Source organism: Pagrus pagrus, assembly GCF_965226575.1.
Source record: "Pagrus pagrus genome assembly, chromosome: 8".
In the NCBI taxonomy this organism is placed as follows: Eukaryota; Metazoa; Chordata; class Actinopteri; order Spariformes; family Sparidae; genus Pagrus; species Pagrus pagrus.
This window is the reverse complement of record NC_140192.1, coordinates 310,037-324,451: the sequence shown is the minus strand read 5'-3', so window position 1 is coordinate 324,451 and position 14,415 is coordinate 310,037. Positions and strand designations below refer to the sequence as shown.

Sequence of the window (14,415 nt, the reverse complement as noted above, 5' to 3'; positions counted from 1 at the left end):
ATTTAATTCCTGTTTCACACCGGATCATTTATGAGGGAGGACTAGGAGGGACGATGTGGACTTATTTATTATTAAAGTACATTTTTTTAGATTCATATTAATTAAATGTAAGACTTTTGAAAGCCTGCAGTGTCTTTTTAAGGAAAACGACTTCAATGATTTTTAACCTTTAAAAACTTTAGAAACTCTCGGAACCAAATAATGGAAGGACCGGAAGTAAAATCGAGGGGAAGAAAATAAAGGGCGGACATGTCGAGCTGCGCTTTGTTTTGATTTGTGTATCAGGTTGTTGGTTAAATACGAAGCAGACGGACGGAAAAATAAAAGAATAAAAACTCAGAATTTGTGTTTAATCTGAAACATCGAAACCGGAACTGAGTGACAACTGTGAAGGCTCGCGTGAGAAGTTGTTCCGCCGCACAGCCTGCTGGGTAATATGTTAACGACAGAGCTGCGTTGATTGGAGCTCCGCGGCGCGTGGAGGCAGAACCGTGAAGACACAATAAAGAGAAAATTAAGAGCGAATTCACTGAAGACAGAAACAGGAGACGAGACGAAGCTGCTGAAGGTCAGAAAGATTCAAATCATCACTTAATGTTCATGCTAGCTGCTAAAGTTAGCATCTACTGGCAGAGTAACCTTACTACTCCGTGTAGTAATAGTAACTAACTGTAACTGTACGTTACTCTCCTTCAGAAACTGAAGAGAGACTTTTCCTGCTGTTGGAAACTGTTTGACATGTTACAGACCCGAGACAGAAACACTGGACACGATTCATCTCATGATTATTTATTATGAGACCTTAAAACCACCTGCACCTCCTCCTCAGTACCACCTCCTCCTCCTCAGTACCTCCTCCTCAGCACCTCCTCCTCCTCAGCACCTCCTCCTCCTCAGTACCTCCTCCTCAGTACCACCTCCTCCTCCTCAGTACCTCCTCCTCAGTACCACCTCCTCCTCAGCACCACCTCCTCCTCCTCAGTACCTCCTCCTCAGTAGCACCACCTCCTCCTCATTACCACCTCCTCCTCATTACCACCTCCTGCTCAGTACCACCTCCTCCTCAGTACCACCTCCTCCTCCTCAGCACCACCTCCTCCTCAGCACCACCTCCTCCTCAGTAACACCTCCTCCTCCTCAGTACCTCCTCCTCAGCACCTCCTCCTCCTCAGCACCTCCTCCTCCTCAGTACCTCCTCCTCAGTACCACCTCCTCCTCCTCAGTACCTCCTCCTCAGTACCACCTCCTCCTCCTCAGTACCACCTCCTCCTCCTCAGTACCTCCTCCTCAGTACCACCTCCTCCTCAGCACCACCTCCTCCTCATTACCACCTCCTGCTCAGTACCACCTCCTCCTCCTCAGCACCTCCTCCTCCTCAGTACCACCTCCTCCTCCTCAGTACCTCCTCCTCAGTACCACCTCCTCCTCCTCAGCACCACCTCCTCCTCATTACCACCTCCTCCTCATTACCACCTCCTGCTCAGTACCACCTCCTCCTCCTCAGCACCACCTCCTCCTCAGCACCACCTCCTCCTCATTACCACCCCCTCCTCAGTACCACCCCCTCCTCAGCACCTCCTCCTCAGTACCACCTCCTCCTCCTCAGCACCACCTCCTCCTCAGCACCTCCTCCTCAGCACCACCCCCTCCTCAGTACCACCTCCTCCTCCTCAGCACCACCTCCTCCTCAGCACCTCCTCCTCAGCACCACCTCCTGCTCAGTACCACCTCCTCCTCATTACCACCTCCTCCTCCTCAGCACCACCTCCTCCTCATTACCACCTCCTGCTCAGTACCACCTCCTCCTCCTCAGCACCACCTCCTCCCCATTACCACCTCCTGCTCAGTACCACCTCCTCCTCCTCAGCACCACCTCCTCCTCAGTACCACCTCCTCCTCCTCAGTACCACCTCCTCCTCCTCAGCACCACCCCCTCCTCAGTACCACCTCCTCCTCAGCACCACCTCCTCCTCCTCAGCACCACCCCCTCCTCAGTACCACCCCCTCCTCAGTACCACCTCCTCCTCCTCAGCACCACCTCCTCCTCATTACCACCTCCTGCTCAGTACCACCTCCTCCTCCTCAGCACCACCTCCTCCTCCTCAGTACCACCTCCTCCTCCTCCTCAGCACCACCCCCTCCTCAGTACCACCTCCTCCTCCTCAGCACCACCTCCTCCTCCTCATTACCACCTCCTGCTCAGTACCACCTCCTCCTCCTCAGCACCACCTCCTCCTCCTCCTCAGTACCACCTCCTCCTCCTCAGCACCACCTCCTCCTCCTCATTACCACCTCCTGCTCAGTACCACCTCCTCCTCCTCAGTACCACCTCCTGCTCAGTACCACCTCCTCCTCAGTACCACCTCCTCAGCAGCAGCACCTCCTCAGTACCACCTCCTCAGCACCACCCCCTCCTCAGCAGCAGCACCTCCTCCTCAGTACCACCTCCTCCTCAGCAGCAGCACCTCCTCCTCAGCACCACCCTCCGCTGGAGTAACTACAGTTACTGCAGTAATATGTGATGTTCTGTCAGTATCACAGTGTCAGAGGAGACATTCAGGTTGTATCAGTCAGTTCTAATAAGGTGTGTGTGTGTGTGTGTGTGTGTGTGTGTGTGTGCAGACATGTCTGTGTCTCTGTCAGCAGAGAGAGACAGGATCCAGCGACAGGTGGAGGAGCTGGAACAGAGTCTGTCTGTAACTCAAAATGAACTGGATCAGCTGAGCAGTGAGACAGGTACCTGTCTGTCTGCCTGTCTGTTTGTCTCACAGTCCACCCGTCTCTCTCTCTAACAGTGCTGTTATGTTTCTTTGGTCAGATGGTGAATCAGATGATGACACAGAGGAGGAGGACGGTCAGGTAACACACACACACACCAGTTACCACGGCAACATGAAGGCATTTACTGGATAAACAAGCCCGACCCTTTATTAACATAAAGATCGCATGTGTCTGTTGTTGAGTCTGTAGTTGTGTCTGTTGTGTCTGTTGTTGCCTGTCTGTAGTTGAGTCTGTAGTTGAGTCTGTTGTTGTGTCTGTTGTTGAGTCTGTAGTTGAGTCTGTTGTTGTGTCTGTTGTTGAGTCTGTAGTTGTGTCTTCTGTTGTGTCTGTAGTTGCCTGTCTGTTGTCTGTCTGTAGTTGAGTCTGTTGTTGCCTGTCTGTAGTTGAGTCTGTAGTTGAGTCTGTTGTTGTGTCTGTTGTTGAGTCTGTAGTTGAGTCTGTTGTTGTGTCTGTTGTTGCCTGTCTGTAGTTGAGTCTGTAGTTGAGTCTGTTGTTGTGTCTGTTGTTGAGTCTGTAGTTGAGTCTGTTGTTATGTCTGTTGTTGAGTCTGTAGTTGTGTCTTCTGTTGTGTCTGTAGTTGCCTGTCTGTTGTCTGTCTGTAGTTGCCTGTCTGTAGTTGAGTCTGTAGTTGAGTCTGTTGTTGTGTCTGTTGTTGAGTCTGTAGTTGTGTCTTCTGTTGTGTCTGTAGTTGCCTGTCTGTTGTTGTGTCTGTAGGTGAGTCTTCTGTTGTGTCTGTAGTTGCCTGTCTGTTGTTGTGTCTGTAGGTGAGTCTGTAGTTGTGTCTGTTGTTGAATCAGTATTTGAGTCTGTTGTTGTGTCTGTTGTCTGTCTGTTGTTGAGTCTGTAGTTGAATCGGTAGTTTAGTCTGTTGTGTCTGTAGTTGAGTCTGTAGTGTCTGTTGTCTGTAGTTGAATCTGTAGTTGTGTCTGTTGTTGACTCTTTAGTTGAGTCTGTAGTTGAGTCTATAGTTGTGTCAGTTGTGTCTGTTGTTGCCTGTCTGTAGTTGAGTCTGTAGTTGAGTCTGTTGTTGTGTCTGTTGTTGAGTCTGTAGTTGAGTCTGTTGTTGTGTCTGTTGTTGAGTCTGTAGTTGTGTCTTCTGTTGTGTCTGTAGTTGCCTGTCTGTTGTCTGTCTGTAGTTGAGTCTGTTGTTGCCTGTCTGTAGTTGAGTCTGTAGTTGAGTCTGTTGTTGTGTCTGTTGTTGAGTCTGTAGTTGAGTCTGTTGTTGTGTCTGTTGTTGCCTGTCTGTAGTTGAGTCTGTAGTTGAGTCTGTTGTTGTGTCTGTTGTTGAGTCTGTAGTTGAGTCTGTTGTTGTGTCTGTTGTTGAGTCTGTAGTTGTGTCTTCTGTTGTGTCTGTAGTTGCCTGTCTGTTGTCTGTCTGTAGTTGCCTGTCTGTAGTTGAGTCTGTAGTTGAGTCTGTTGTTGTGTCTGTTGTTGAGTCTGTAGTTGTGTCTTCTGTTGTGTCTGTAGTTGCCTGTCTGTTGTTGTGTCTGTAGGTGAGTCTTCTGTTGTGTCTGTAGTTGCCTGTCTGTTGTTGTGTCTGTAGGTGAGTCTGTAGTTGTGTCTGTTGTTGAATCAGTATTTGAGTCTGTTGTTGTGTCTGTTGTCTGTCTGTTGTTGAGTCTGTAGTTGAATCGGTAGTTTAGTCTGTTGTGTCTGTAGTTGAGTCTGTAGTGTCTGTTGTCTGTAGTTGAATCTGTAGTTGTGTCTGTTGTTGACTCTTTAGTTGAGTCTGTAGTTGAGTCTTTAGTTGTGTCAGTTGTGTCTGTAGTTGAGTCTGTGGTGTCTGTGGTTGAGTCTGTTGTTCTGTCTGTTGTTGTGTCTGTAGCTGAGTCTGTAGTTGTGTCTGTTGTTGTGTCTGTTGTTCTGTCTGTTGTTGAGTCTGTAGTTGAATCTGTAGTTGTGTCTGTTGTTGTGTCTGTTGTTGTGTCTGTAGTTGAATCTGTAGTTGAGTCTGTTGTTGTGTCTGTAGTTGAGTCTGTTGTTGTGTCTGTAGTTGAATCTGTAGTTGTGTCTGTAGTTGAATCTGTAGTTGAGTCTGTTGTTGTGTCTGTAGTTGAGTCTGTAGTTGTGTCTTCTGTTGTGTCTGTAGTTGAGTATGTGGTGTCTGTGGTTGAGTCTGTTGTTCTGTCTGTTGTTGTGTCTGTAGTTGAATCGGTAGTTTAGTCTGTTGTGTCTGTAGTTGAGTCTGTAGTGTCTGTTGTCTGTAGTTGAATCTGTAGTTGTGTCTGTTGTTGACTCTTTAGTTGAGTCTGTAGTTGAGTCTATAGTTGTGTCAGTTGTGTCTGTAGTTGAGTATGTGGTGTCTGTGGTTGAGTCTGTTGTTCTGTCTGTTGTTGTGTCTGTAGTTGAGTCTGTAGTTGTGTCTGTAGTTGTGTCTGTTGTTGAGTCTGTTGTTCTGTCTGTAGTTGAATCTGTAGTTGTGTCTGTTGTTGTGTCTGTTGTTGAGTCTGTAGTTGAGTCTGTTGTTGTGTCTGTAGGTGAGTCTGTAGTTGTGTCTGTAGTTGAATCTGTAGTTGAGTCTGTTGTTGTGTCTGTAGTTGAGTCTGTAGTTGTGTCTTCTGTTGTGTCTGTAGTTGCCTGTCTGTTGTTGTGTCTGTAGGTGAGTCTGTAGTTGTGTCTGTAGTTGCCTGTCTGTTGTTGTGTCTGTAGGTGAGTCTGTAGTTGAATCAGTATTTGAGTCTGTTGTCTGTCTGTTGTTGAGTCTGTAGTTGAATCGGTAGTTTAGTCTGTTGTGTCTGTAGTTGAGTCTGTAGTGTCTGTTGTCTGTAGTTGAATCTGTAGTTGTGTCTGTTGTTGACTCTTTAGTTGAGTCTGTAGTTGAGTCTATAGTTGTGTCAGTTGTGTCTGTAGTTGAGTCTGTGGTTGAGTCTGTTGTTCTGTCTGTTGTTGTGTCTGTAGTTGTGTCTGTTGTGTCTGTTGTGTCTGTTGTTGAGTCTGTTGTTGAGTCTGTAGTTGAATCTGTAGTTGTGTCTGTTGTTGTGTCTGTTGTTGTGTCTGTTGTTGTGTCTGTAGTTGTGTCTGTTGTTGTGTCTGTAGTTGTGTCTGTAGTTGAGTCTGTAGTTGTGTCTGTTGTTGAGTCCGTAGTTGAGTCTGTAGTTGAGTCTATAGTTGTGTCAGTTGTGTCTGTAGTTGAGTCTGTGGTGTCTGTGGTTGAGTCTGTTGTTCTGTCTGTTGTTGTGTCTGTAGTTGTGTCTGTTGTTGAGTCTGTAGTTGTGTCTGTTGTTGTGTCTGTTGTTGAGTCTGTAGTTGTGTCTGTTGTTGTGTCTGTTGTTGTGTCTGTAGTTGTGTCTGTTGTTGTGTCTGTTGTTGTGTCTGTAGTTGTGTCTGTAGTTGAGTCTGTAGTTGTGTCTGTTGTTGTGTCTGTAGTTGAGTCTGTAGTTGTGTCTGTTGTTGTGTCTGTTGTTGTGTCTGTAGTTGAGTCTGTAGTTGTGTCTGTTGTTGTGTCTGTAGTTGAGTCTGTAGTTGTGTCTGTTGTAGGGCTGGGCGATATGACCTCAAATCAATATCACAATATATTGAGCAACTCACCTCGATAACAATAAATGAACGATAAGTAAGCCCCCCCAATACAAAGTATTAAAAATACAGTCTCTTATAAACAAATTCTAAATATGGATATATAATTACAGTTCCCATAATTACATATAATTACAGTTAATGTGTCAGGCCGGGCTGGGCCCTGATCAAGGGCCCGGCCCGGCCCTAGGATAGTGGTGGGAAATATCGACCCGAACCGGCCTCGGGGCTTGGGCAGAGAATCTAAACTCTAACCAGATCTACTTCGACTACTGCAGCCGCAGCAGCCGCAGCAGCAACCGCTTCATATTTTGAACCCGCGTGCTCAATTTTCTCCGTCTCACCGTCTCTTTCCCTTCTTGTAACAGACAGGATGGCGTGGAGTCACGTGACTACACACGCTGTATACGTAGTGCAGCTGAGCGTCTTAAAGGGACATGAACATACCGGTAGCCTACCTACACACACAGCCAAACAAGACAAAAACGACTTCCTGTTTTGTTTTTGTCTTTTAACACCAAATGTACCGACATGGGCAAAATGACGTCGGTTATCGTCGTAAATTTCGGTATCGGTAAATTTACGGTTTATCGCCCAGGCCTAGTCTGTTGTTGAGTCTTTAGTTGAGTCTGTAGTTGCCTGTCGTTGTGTCTGTTGTCTGTCTATAGTTGTGTCAGTTGTCAGAGACAGGTTGGATTTATGTCTTAATATCAGAGAGTTTAGATGGGTGTGATGTTTATTTATCAGTCTGTAATAAAACATTTAGAAATAAACAAACAGTCTTCAGCTGTTGTTTGTTTTTGTTTACTCTGGTTGGTTTGTGTGTCTTCAGTCTGCAACAGGTCTGTTGGCTCAGAGAGAGAAGATCCAGAAGGAGATCCAGAACCTGGAGGATGTCCTTGGACCACACAGTCCCATCTGTGTGTCAGGTACCTGTCTGTCTGTCTGTCTGTCTGTGATTGTGTCTGATGTGATAGTCTCCAAGATGGCGCCATATGAGTGGCAGCCAGTTACAGTAGCTCCGAGAGTTTTTCTGTGGTTTAGTGTGTTTTTGTTCTTTTCGCGTGTTTTTTCCCTGCTACTGTCAGTCGGAAGTGTGCACCTATGGATGTACAACTCCTGGGCATTGCGATGTTTGTGAACGACAGATGGTGTAACCCGGGTCACATCAGGGTGAAGGAACAGTACTGCAGTAGAGACATTGAACTGCTAGCGGTTAGCATTCGGCCATATTACCTCCGGAGGGAATTCTCGCACGTTGTCGCGATAACTGTGTACATCCCCCCATGAGCCGACGCTGCTGCAGCCTGTGAGACCTTACACACTGTTGTTTCACAGCTTCAGACATCGCACCCCCAGTCCCTCCTCCTCATCTCCGGTGACTTTAATCATGCTTCCCTGTCTTCCACCCTCCCCACCTTCACCCAGCATGTGAAATGCCACACCAGAGACAACAAAACTTTGGACCTAATGTATGTGAACACCAAGGACGCATACACCTCATCACCCCTCCCACCTCCGCCGTTCTGATCACAACCTGGTTCATCTGTCCCCTGCATACATACCTATGGTGAACAAACAACCACCCACCAAAAAGTATGTAAGGAGCTGGTCTGAGGAGACCAGTATTGCACTGAGGGACTGTTTCGACACCACTGACTGGGATGTGTTGTGTGAACCTCACGGGGATGACATTGACAGCCTGACAACCTGCATCACGGACTACATAAATTTCTGTGTGGATAACACTGTGCCTACCAGGAAGGTACGGTGTTTCCCAAACAACAAACCTTGGGTGACCCCAGAGCTAAAAGCCCTGCTTATAGAGAAGAGGAGGGTTTTTAAATCTGGAGACAAGGAGGAGCTGAGGAGAGTGCAGAGGGAGCTGAGATGGAGGATAAGGAGAGGCAAAGACAGTTACAGGCTGGAGAAGCGCCTCACGTGGAGCAACGCCAGAGAGGTTTGGAGAGGCCTGAAAGCCATCTCTGGCCACACAAAGGACAGCGGGAGGGGCCCTGAATCTGGAGACCAGGTCTGGGCAAATGAGTTAAATCTGTTTTTTAACAGATTCGACTGTGCCACTTCTCCCTCCCCCACTCACCAGAGCTCAGACCCTACTGTGCTGTCACACCACCCCCCCGCCTCTCCCTCCAGTACTCCCTCCAGTACACCTCCGCCACCCCCACTCCACGCCACCCCCCTCCTCTTCCTCCCTGAACGACCGACACACCCCACCCCCGACCGTTCTCAACAGGAATCACTCCATGGTCCCATCAACATCCCCAGCCTCCTCATAACAGCAGACCAAGTGAGGAAGGCGCTGAGGAAGACCAAGGCGAGGAAGGCTACTGGCCCTGACGGCATCAACCCCAGACTGCTGAAGGACTGTGCAGATCAGCTCTGTGGCGTTCTCCTGCACATTTTCAATGAGCCTCAGTCTGGAGAGAGTTCCCCTCCTGTGGAAAACATCATGCGTGGTTCCTGTCCCCAAGACTGCGCACCCCAGGGAGCCCAACCACTTCAGGCCAGTGGCTTTGACCTCGCACCTTATGAAGACCATGGAGAGGATTGTTCTCGCCCATCTTCGACACCTTGTGAACAGTGAGATGGACCCCCTGCAGTTTGCTTATCGACCTGGCATTGGTGTGGATGACGCTGTCATCTACCTGCAGCACAGGTCACTTTCACACTTGGAGAGCACCGGGAGCACTGTGAGAGTCATGTTTTTTGACTTCTCCAGTGCTTTCAAAACAATCCAACCTTCACTGCTGAGGGTGAAGCTGGAAGGAGCTGGAGTCGACTGCCACCTGGCTGCATGGACCACCGACTACCTCACAAACAGACCGCAGTATGTGAGGCTCCGCGACTGTGTGTCTGATGTGGTAGTCTGCAGCATGGGAGCTCCTCAGGGTACAGTGCTCTCCCCTTTCCTCTTTACACTCTACACATCAGACTTCAGTTACAACACGGACAGCTGCCACCCTGCAGAAGTTCTCCGACGATAGTCTCCTTCTCCGGGAACGATCTGGAGTACAGGAAGGTCATCACCAACTTTGTCGCCTGGTGTGAACTGAACCACCTGCGCATCAACGCCAGTAAGACAAAGGAAGGGGGTGATCGATTTCAGGAGGAGGGCTCCTCAAACTGCACCGGTGAACATCCAGGGTTTGGACATTGAGATCGTGGAGGAGTACAAATACCTGGGTGTTCACATAAACAATAAACTGGACTGGTCACACAACACAGATGTCCTGTACAAGAAGGGCCAAAGTCGTCTCCATCTATTGAGGAGACTGAGGTCCTTTGGTGTGTGCAGGTCACTGCTAAAAACTTTCTATGACTCTGTGGTAGCATCAGCGATCTTCTACGCTGTGGTCTGCTGGGGCTGTGGAAGCTCAGAGAGGGACAGGAAGAGACTCAATAAGCTGGTCAAGAGGGCTGGCTCAGTCTCGGACTGTCCTCTGGACTCCATTGAGGAGGTGGGTGAGAGGAGGATGTTAGCCAAGCTGACATCTATTATGGACAACCCCTCTCACCCACTACATGAGACTGTCAGGGCCCTAAGCAGCTCCTTCAGTGACAGACTGCTCCACCCACGGTGCAGAACAGGACGCTACCGCAGGTCGTTCATCCCGTCTGCAGTCAGACTGTACAACGCCACAAACTCCTAAACGTTGCACCATAATATCTTGCACTATTACCACTTCTACCTCCGCCATTCTGTGTAATTACTGTGTAATTACTGTGTGCATACCTTGTTAATACTTTTTTATTTTATATTTATTTTATTTTATTTTATTTTTCTACACATTTATATTTTCTGTCTCTTATTTAAATCCTTTTAGTATTTTAAGTGTACTTGTTTTATGTCCCCTGTACGTATTGGATGTCTGTCTACCTGCTGGTGTATTTATTGTATGTCTGTTCTACCTGCTGCTGTAACGAGTAAATTTCCCCGATGTGGGATAAATAAAAGTCTTAAGTCTAACGCCAGGTTCAGACAGGACGCCGAAGCGCCGCGAAGCGCCGCAATCAGAAATTCTTGCATGAGCCACGGCCCTTCTGTTCACACCAGACACAAATTTCTCCACGCCGGTGGACAAACGGCTCTGCTCCTCAGCTGTTCTGTAGTCACACTTGGAGCTGTTTTTTCACCATAGGAAAGTAAATAACCGCATAAAATTACAACGCCATGTTTTCCTGACGACTGTAAATGTATGTCCACTTCATAGTAATGAGTAGTTTTCTGTCAATCGGCGGGTTTAATTATCGAAAATAGTTTTATTTTGAAATTTGTTTTATTTTGAAAATCAAGCAGATTCTTTCGTTGTTGCTTTGTTTGACTTCCTGCCTGGCTTGACACATTCGGCCGCGGCACGCCGACGCCGAAACGATCGCTGCACAGCGCGCGCCGGCAGCGGAGCAGAGCGCCCCGGCGCTACCTATGTGAACGACACCATTGGTTAACATGGGTGCCGAATCGAAAATGGCTCCGTTCCTCGGCGCTTCGCAGCTAATTGTGGCGCTTCGGCGTCCTGTCTGAACCTGGCGTAAGTCTAAAGTCTTAAACATTAACAGACAATGTGTTCGGGTCTATTTGCAGAAGATAGCAGCAGCAGCAGCAGCAGCAGCAGCAGCGACGAGGTCAGTAACAACATCAGCTGAACATGTTTACTCAGTAACAGACGAGTCAGTGTTGATCTAACTGTCTGTGTCTATTCAGAGTGAGCTGGGTCTGTCTCTGTCTGTGGACTCGTGCCTTCAGATGAACCTCGTCTACCAGCAGGTGGTTCAGGAGACTCTGGACCAACTAGAGAGACTACTGACACACAACCACAGACAACAGGTCAGTACTGACACACAACTACAGACAGCAGGTCAGTACTGACACAACTACAGACAGCAGGTCAGTACTGACACACAACCACAGACAGCAGGTCAGTACTGACACAACTACAGACAGCAGGTCAGTACTGACACACAACCACAGACAGCAGGTCAGTACTGACAATATTCTTCCTCTCTGTAGAAGGAAGTGATGTCTCAGCTGTCTGGACCAATCAAAGAGACCTCCAGGGAACAGCGCCCGCCTTCCTCCTGCCAGCAGCCAGTCAACATGTTCCTGGGACGCTTCCTCAAACCGTACTTCAAGGACAAACTGACAGGACTGGTAAGACAGACAGACAGACAGACAGAAAGACAGACCTTCTGTTGACAGCTGACCAATGAGACACTGTGTGTGTGTCTCCAGGGTCCTCCAGCCAATCAGGAGACGAAGGAGAAAGCGAACAGGATGACTGGCAGTCTGGACAACAACAGGCTGAAAGTGAAACGATGTAAGAAGATTCTTATTGATCAGAATCAATTAACTGTATTGATCAGAGAGGAAATCCGGCTTCATAAAAACAAACATTAACTTCTTGTATTCAATAATGTTGATTTATTTACAGTATGAAGGTGAGACAGAGACGTACACATTCATCTGTGTGTGTGTGTGTGTGTGTGTGTGTGTGTGTGTGTGTGTGTGTGTTCAGGGGAGAGCTGGCAGAAGATTCTGTTGATCCACTCAGTAGCTCGAGACGGTCTGAGGAGACTGATCCAACCCAAACTGTCCAAGTAACAGCTGTTATTATTGTTATTATTATAATTATTATTATTATTATTGATCATGGGAATACAGTATCATACTGTCTCTGTCTCTCCCTGTCTGTCTGTCTCTCTGTCTCTGTCTCTCTGTCCGTCTCTCTGTCTGTCTGTCTCTCTGTCTCTGTCTCTGTCTCTGTCTCTGTCTGTCTGTCTGTCTGTCTGTATTGCAGGGTGGACTATCTGAGTCAGAAGCTGTCTTCAGCTGAGCAGACAGACAGGCAGCAGCTCATACAGCAGATAGACAGTCTGGAGAGAGAGATCGACCTGCTCAGGTGAGTCTGCTTGTGTGACTGCGGCTCTGATCCGCCTCTGGAGGGTGAGTAGAATCAGAGCCCAGCAGAGGAGAGCCAGGTCTGTGCGGAGCAGAGCGGGGTTGTGATAGCTGTGTGTGTGTGTGTGTGTGCGCGCGCGTGTGTGGCGGTAAAATCGTGTCATAATGCGTGCGCACGTATCAACTGAACGTGTCACGTGCGCGTGCTTTGACGCCTGTGCAGCGAGCAGCGCCTGACGTGTAATGTAGTTTCCTCATTGACTTATAATGGTCCCCCGTTCACGTGCACGTTCACGCGTATGACTGCTGCACGCCGGTAATCACACGACGCGTAGTGACTACACGTAACATTCAAGCGTTTTTTTTGCGAACGCACGCATTAACGCTCGCATGAAGATAATTGAACATTTTTGTCACACGCTCACATGTAGGCGGAAATGACGTGCGCAAACTATGTCACGCGTAACAAGAAGCTGCGTGCGTACGAAGCAGCGTGCGCACGTCTGTCTGTCACTGTTTGACAAATGTTGTTACGCGTTCACACACACGTGCGGTCGCAGTTTCTGATGTGCGACCGGAAGTTGATCTGCACCGTGCGCAACACACCGCGTACGTGAACGCCTCGCGTAGTTGTTTGTTCCACTTTCATCCAGTAGATGGAGCCATCGATCAATACGAGATACAGACACACAGGCTTCTGCATGACATGATTCATGTGTTCAGTGAAGACAGAGAAAGAGGGATTTTTGTTGGGAGGGGCGGGGGAAGCAGCACTTTTAACAATGATTAAGGATTTGATTTGAAGTTATTTTATAATGGCGTGCAGTTATAAGAGAACTAGATGGATGAACACAGCATCTTTATTGTTAAGAAAATGAAACTTTGATAACTAATTCAGGCCATTTAAGGAACATAACAGCATTATTTGTACCCTTGAATGAAAAAAAGAAAAGTCTGCGCTCCTGACTCAGGTCTTTCATGCATTTCCAAAAGTGGACCTTCTCTCAGTTGACCTACTGATGAAGGTTTTAAGCAGGGTGGAGACATCGCTTTCATCCATAAGGTCACTGTGAACGTTCATAACGGTTAAATGTGTTAGTCTCCTGCGTCATGGTGTTGCAGCCAGGTTTTCAGCCTGCGCAGGGCTGAGGAAGAGCGCTCGGATGCCGGACAGATATTGGCAGGGCCAGACAGCTTAATGAGCTTCTCCACCTCCGACAGCATGGAGCGGGTTTGGGGCTGCAGGGTGTGCAGGATGGACACAACATCCTGGATGCTGCTAACTTCTCGTCCCCTACACACATCCCTCAGTATGTCCAGCTCAAGGCTCAGCCGCTCTGGTGGAAAGGGGGTCAGTTCCGGGGAACCCACATCCACTCGTTTCCCCTGAGCCGCCTCAAGAACTGCCTGCCGCCCCCCCGCACCGACGTCTTTGCTGAGAGGTCTGGATGGTTCATAACGTACCAGCAGATCAGAAATGTATTTTGGCCCTAAGCCGTTCAGCGCCTTATAAACAGTCAACTGCACCTTAACATCACTTCTATATATTATAAAAACGCTGCGTCTTCGATCTTCTTCTCCTCCTCCTCCTCCTTTTCCTTCTCCTTCTTCTTCTTCTTTTGAAATGCTGGCAGGCAGTGTGTGGCTCACTGCTGCCTCCCCTGGTTGACGACACTTCAATAAACTAAAAAGGCCAACTACGTGAGGCGTTTATGTACGCGGACTGGTGCGCGCGATGAAGATCAACTTCCGGTTGCGTAGCATCAGAAACTGCGACCGCACGTGTGTGTGAACGTGTAGCATCATTTGTCAAACAGTGACAGACAGACGTGCGCACGCTGCTTCATACGTACGCAGCTTCTTGTTACGCGTGAAATACAATCTGCACGTAACAACGCACGCACGCACGCACGCATAACAAAGTTATCATGCATGCACACACAAGTTGCTGCGCGTCTCTCTGGTTGTTTTGACATCGATATACCTTCATAGTGTGTGTGTGTGTGTGTGTGTGTGCGTGTGTGTGTCACATTAAAATGATTCTCTAGTTAACGTCATGTTGGCTGTTTGTCTTTGATTGGTCAGAGGGAAGAAGGAGGAGGAGCTGATTGGTGAACGATATGAAGAACATGATTGGCAGAAAATCTCCAATATTGATGTAGGTGAAAAATCAACCAATCACATGATCACATGAAGCAACA

At 48.1% G+C, this 14,415-nt stretch overlaps 1 protein-coding gene across 5 annotated transcripts in view; it reads left to right on the top strand.

The window, feature by feature from the left end:
- The first annotated feature begins 250 nt into the window (after positions 1-250).
- The window catches only part of snapc4 (small nuclear RNA activating complex, polypeptide 4), a 25,702-nt gene continuing 11,537 nt past the window's right edge, over positions 251-14,415 (top strand). For 2 of the 5 annotated variants that reach the window (XM_084359660.1, XM_084359659.1), the window contains exons 1-11: positions 1,796-2,511; positions 2,623-2,736; positions 2,819-2,859; positions 7,130-7,226; positions 10,901-10,941; positions 11,021-11,143; positions 11,327-11,467; positions 11,549-11,633; positions 11,832-11,913; positions 12,114-12,215; positions 14,300-14,372. In XM_084359660.1, coding sequence (XP_084215786.1) covers positions 2,625-2,736; positions 2,819-2,859; positions 7,130-7,226; positions 10,901-10,941; positions 11,021-11,143; positions 11,327-11,467; positions 11,549-11,633; positions 11,832-11,913; positions 12,114-12,215; positions 14,300-14,372 — 897 coding nt within the window. In that variant the 5' untranslated portion in view covers positions 1,796-2,511; positions 2,623-2,624. Of the gene's footprint in view, positions 569-1,795; positions 2,529-2,622; positions 2,737-2,818; positions 2,860-7,129; positions 7,227-10,900; positions 10,942-11,020; positions 11,144-11,326; positions 11,468-11,548; positions 11,634-11,831; positions 11,914-12,113; positions 12,216-14,299; positions 14,373-14,415 lie in introns of those variants that run through there. The other 3 variants (XM_084359663.1, XM_084359662.1, XM_084359661.1) reach the window with 3 other exon arrangements.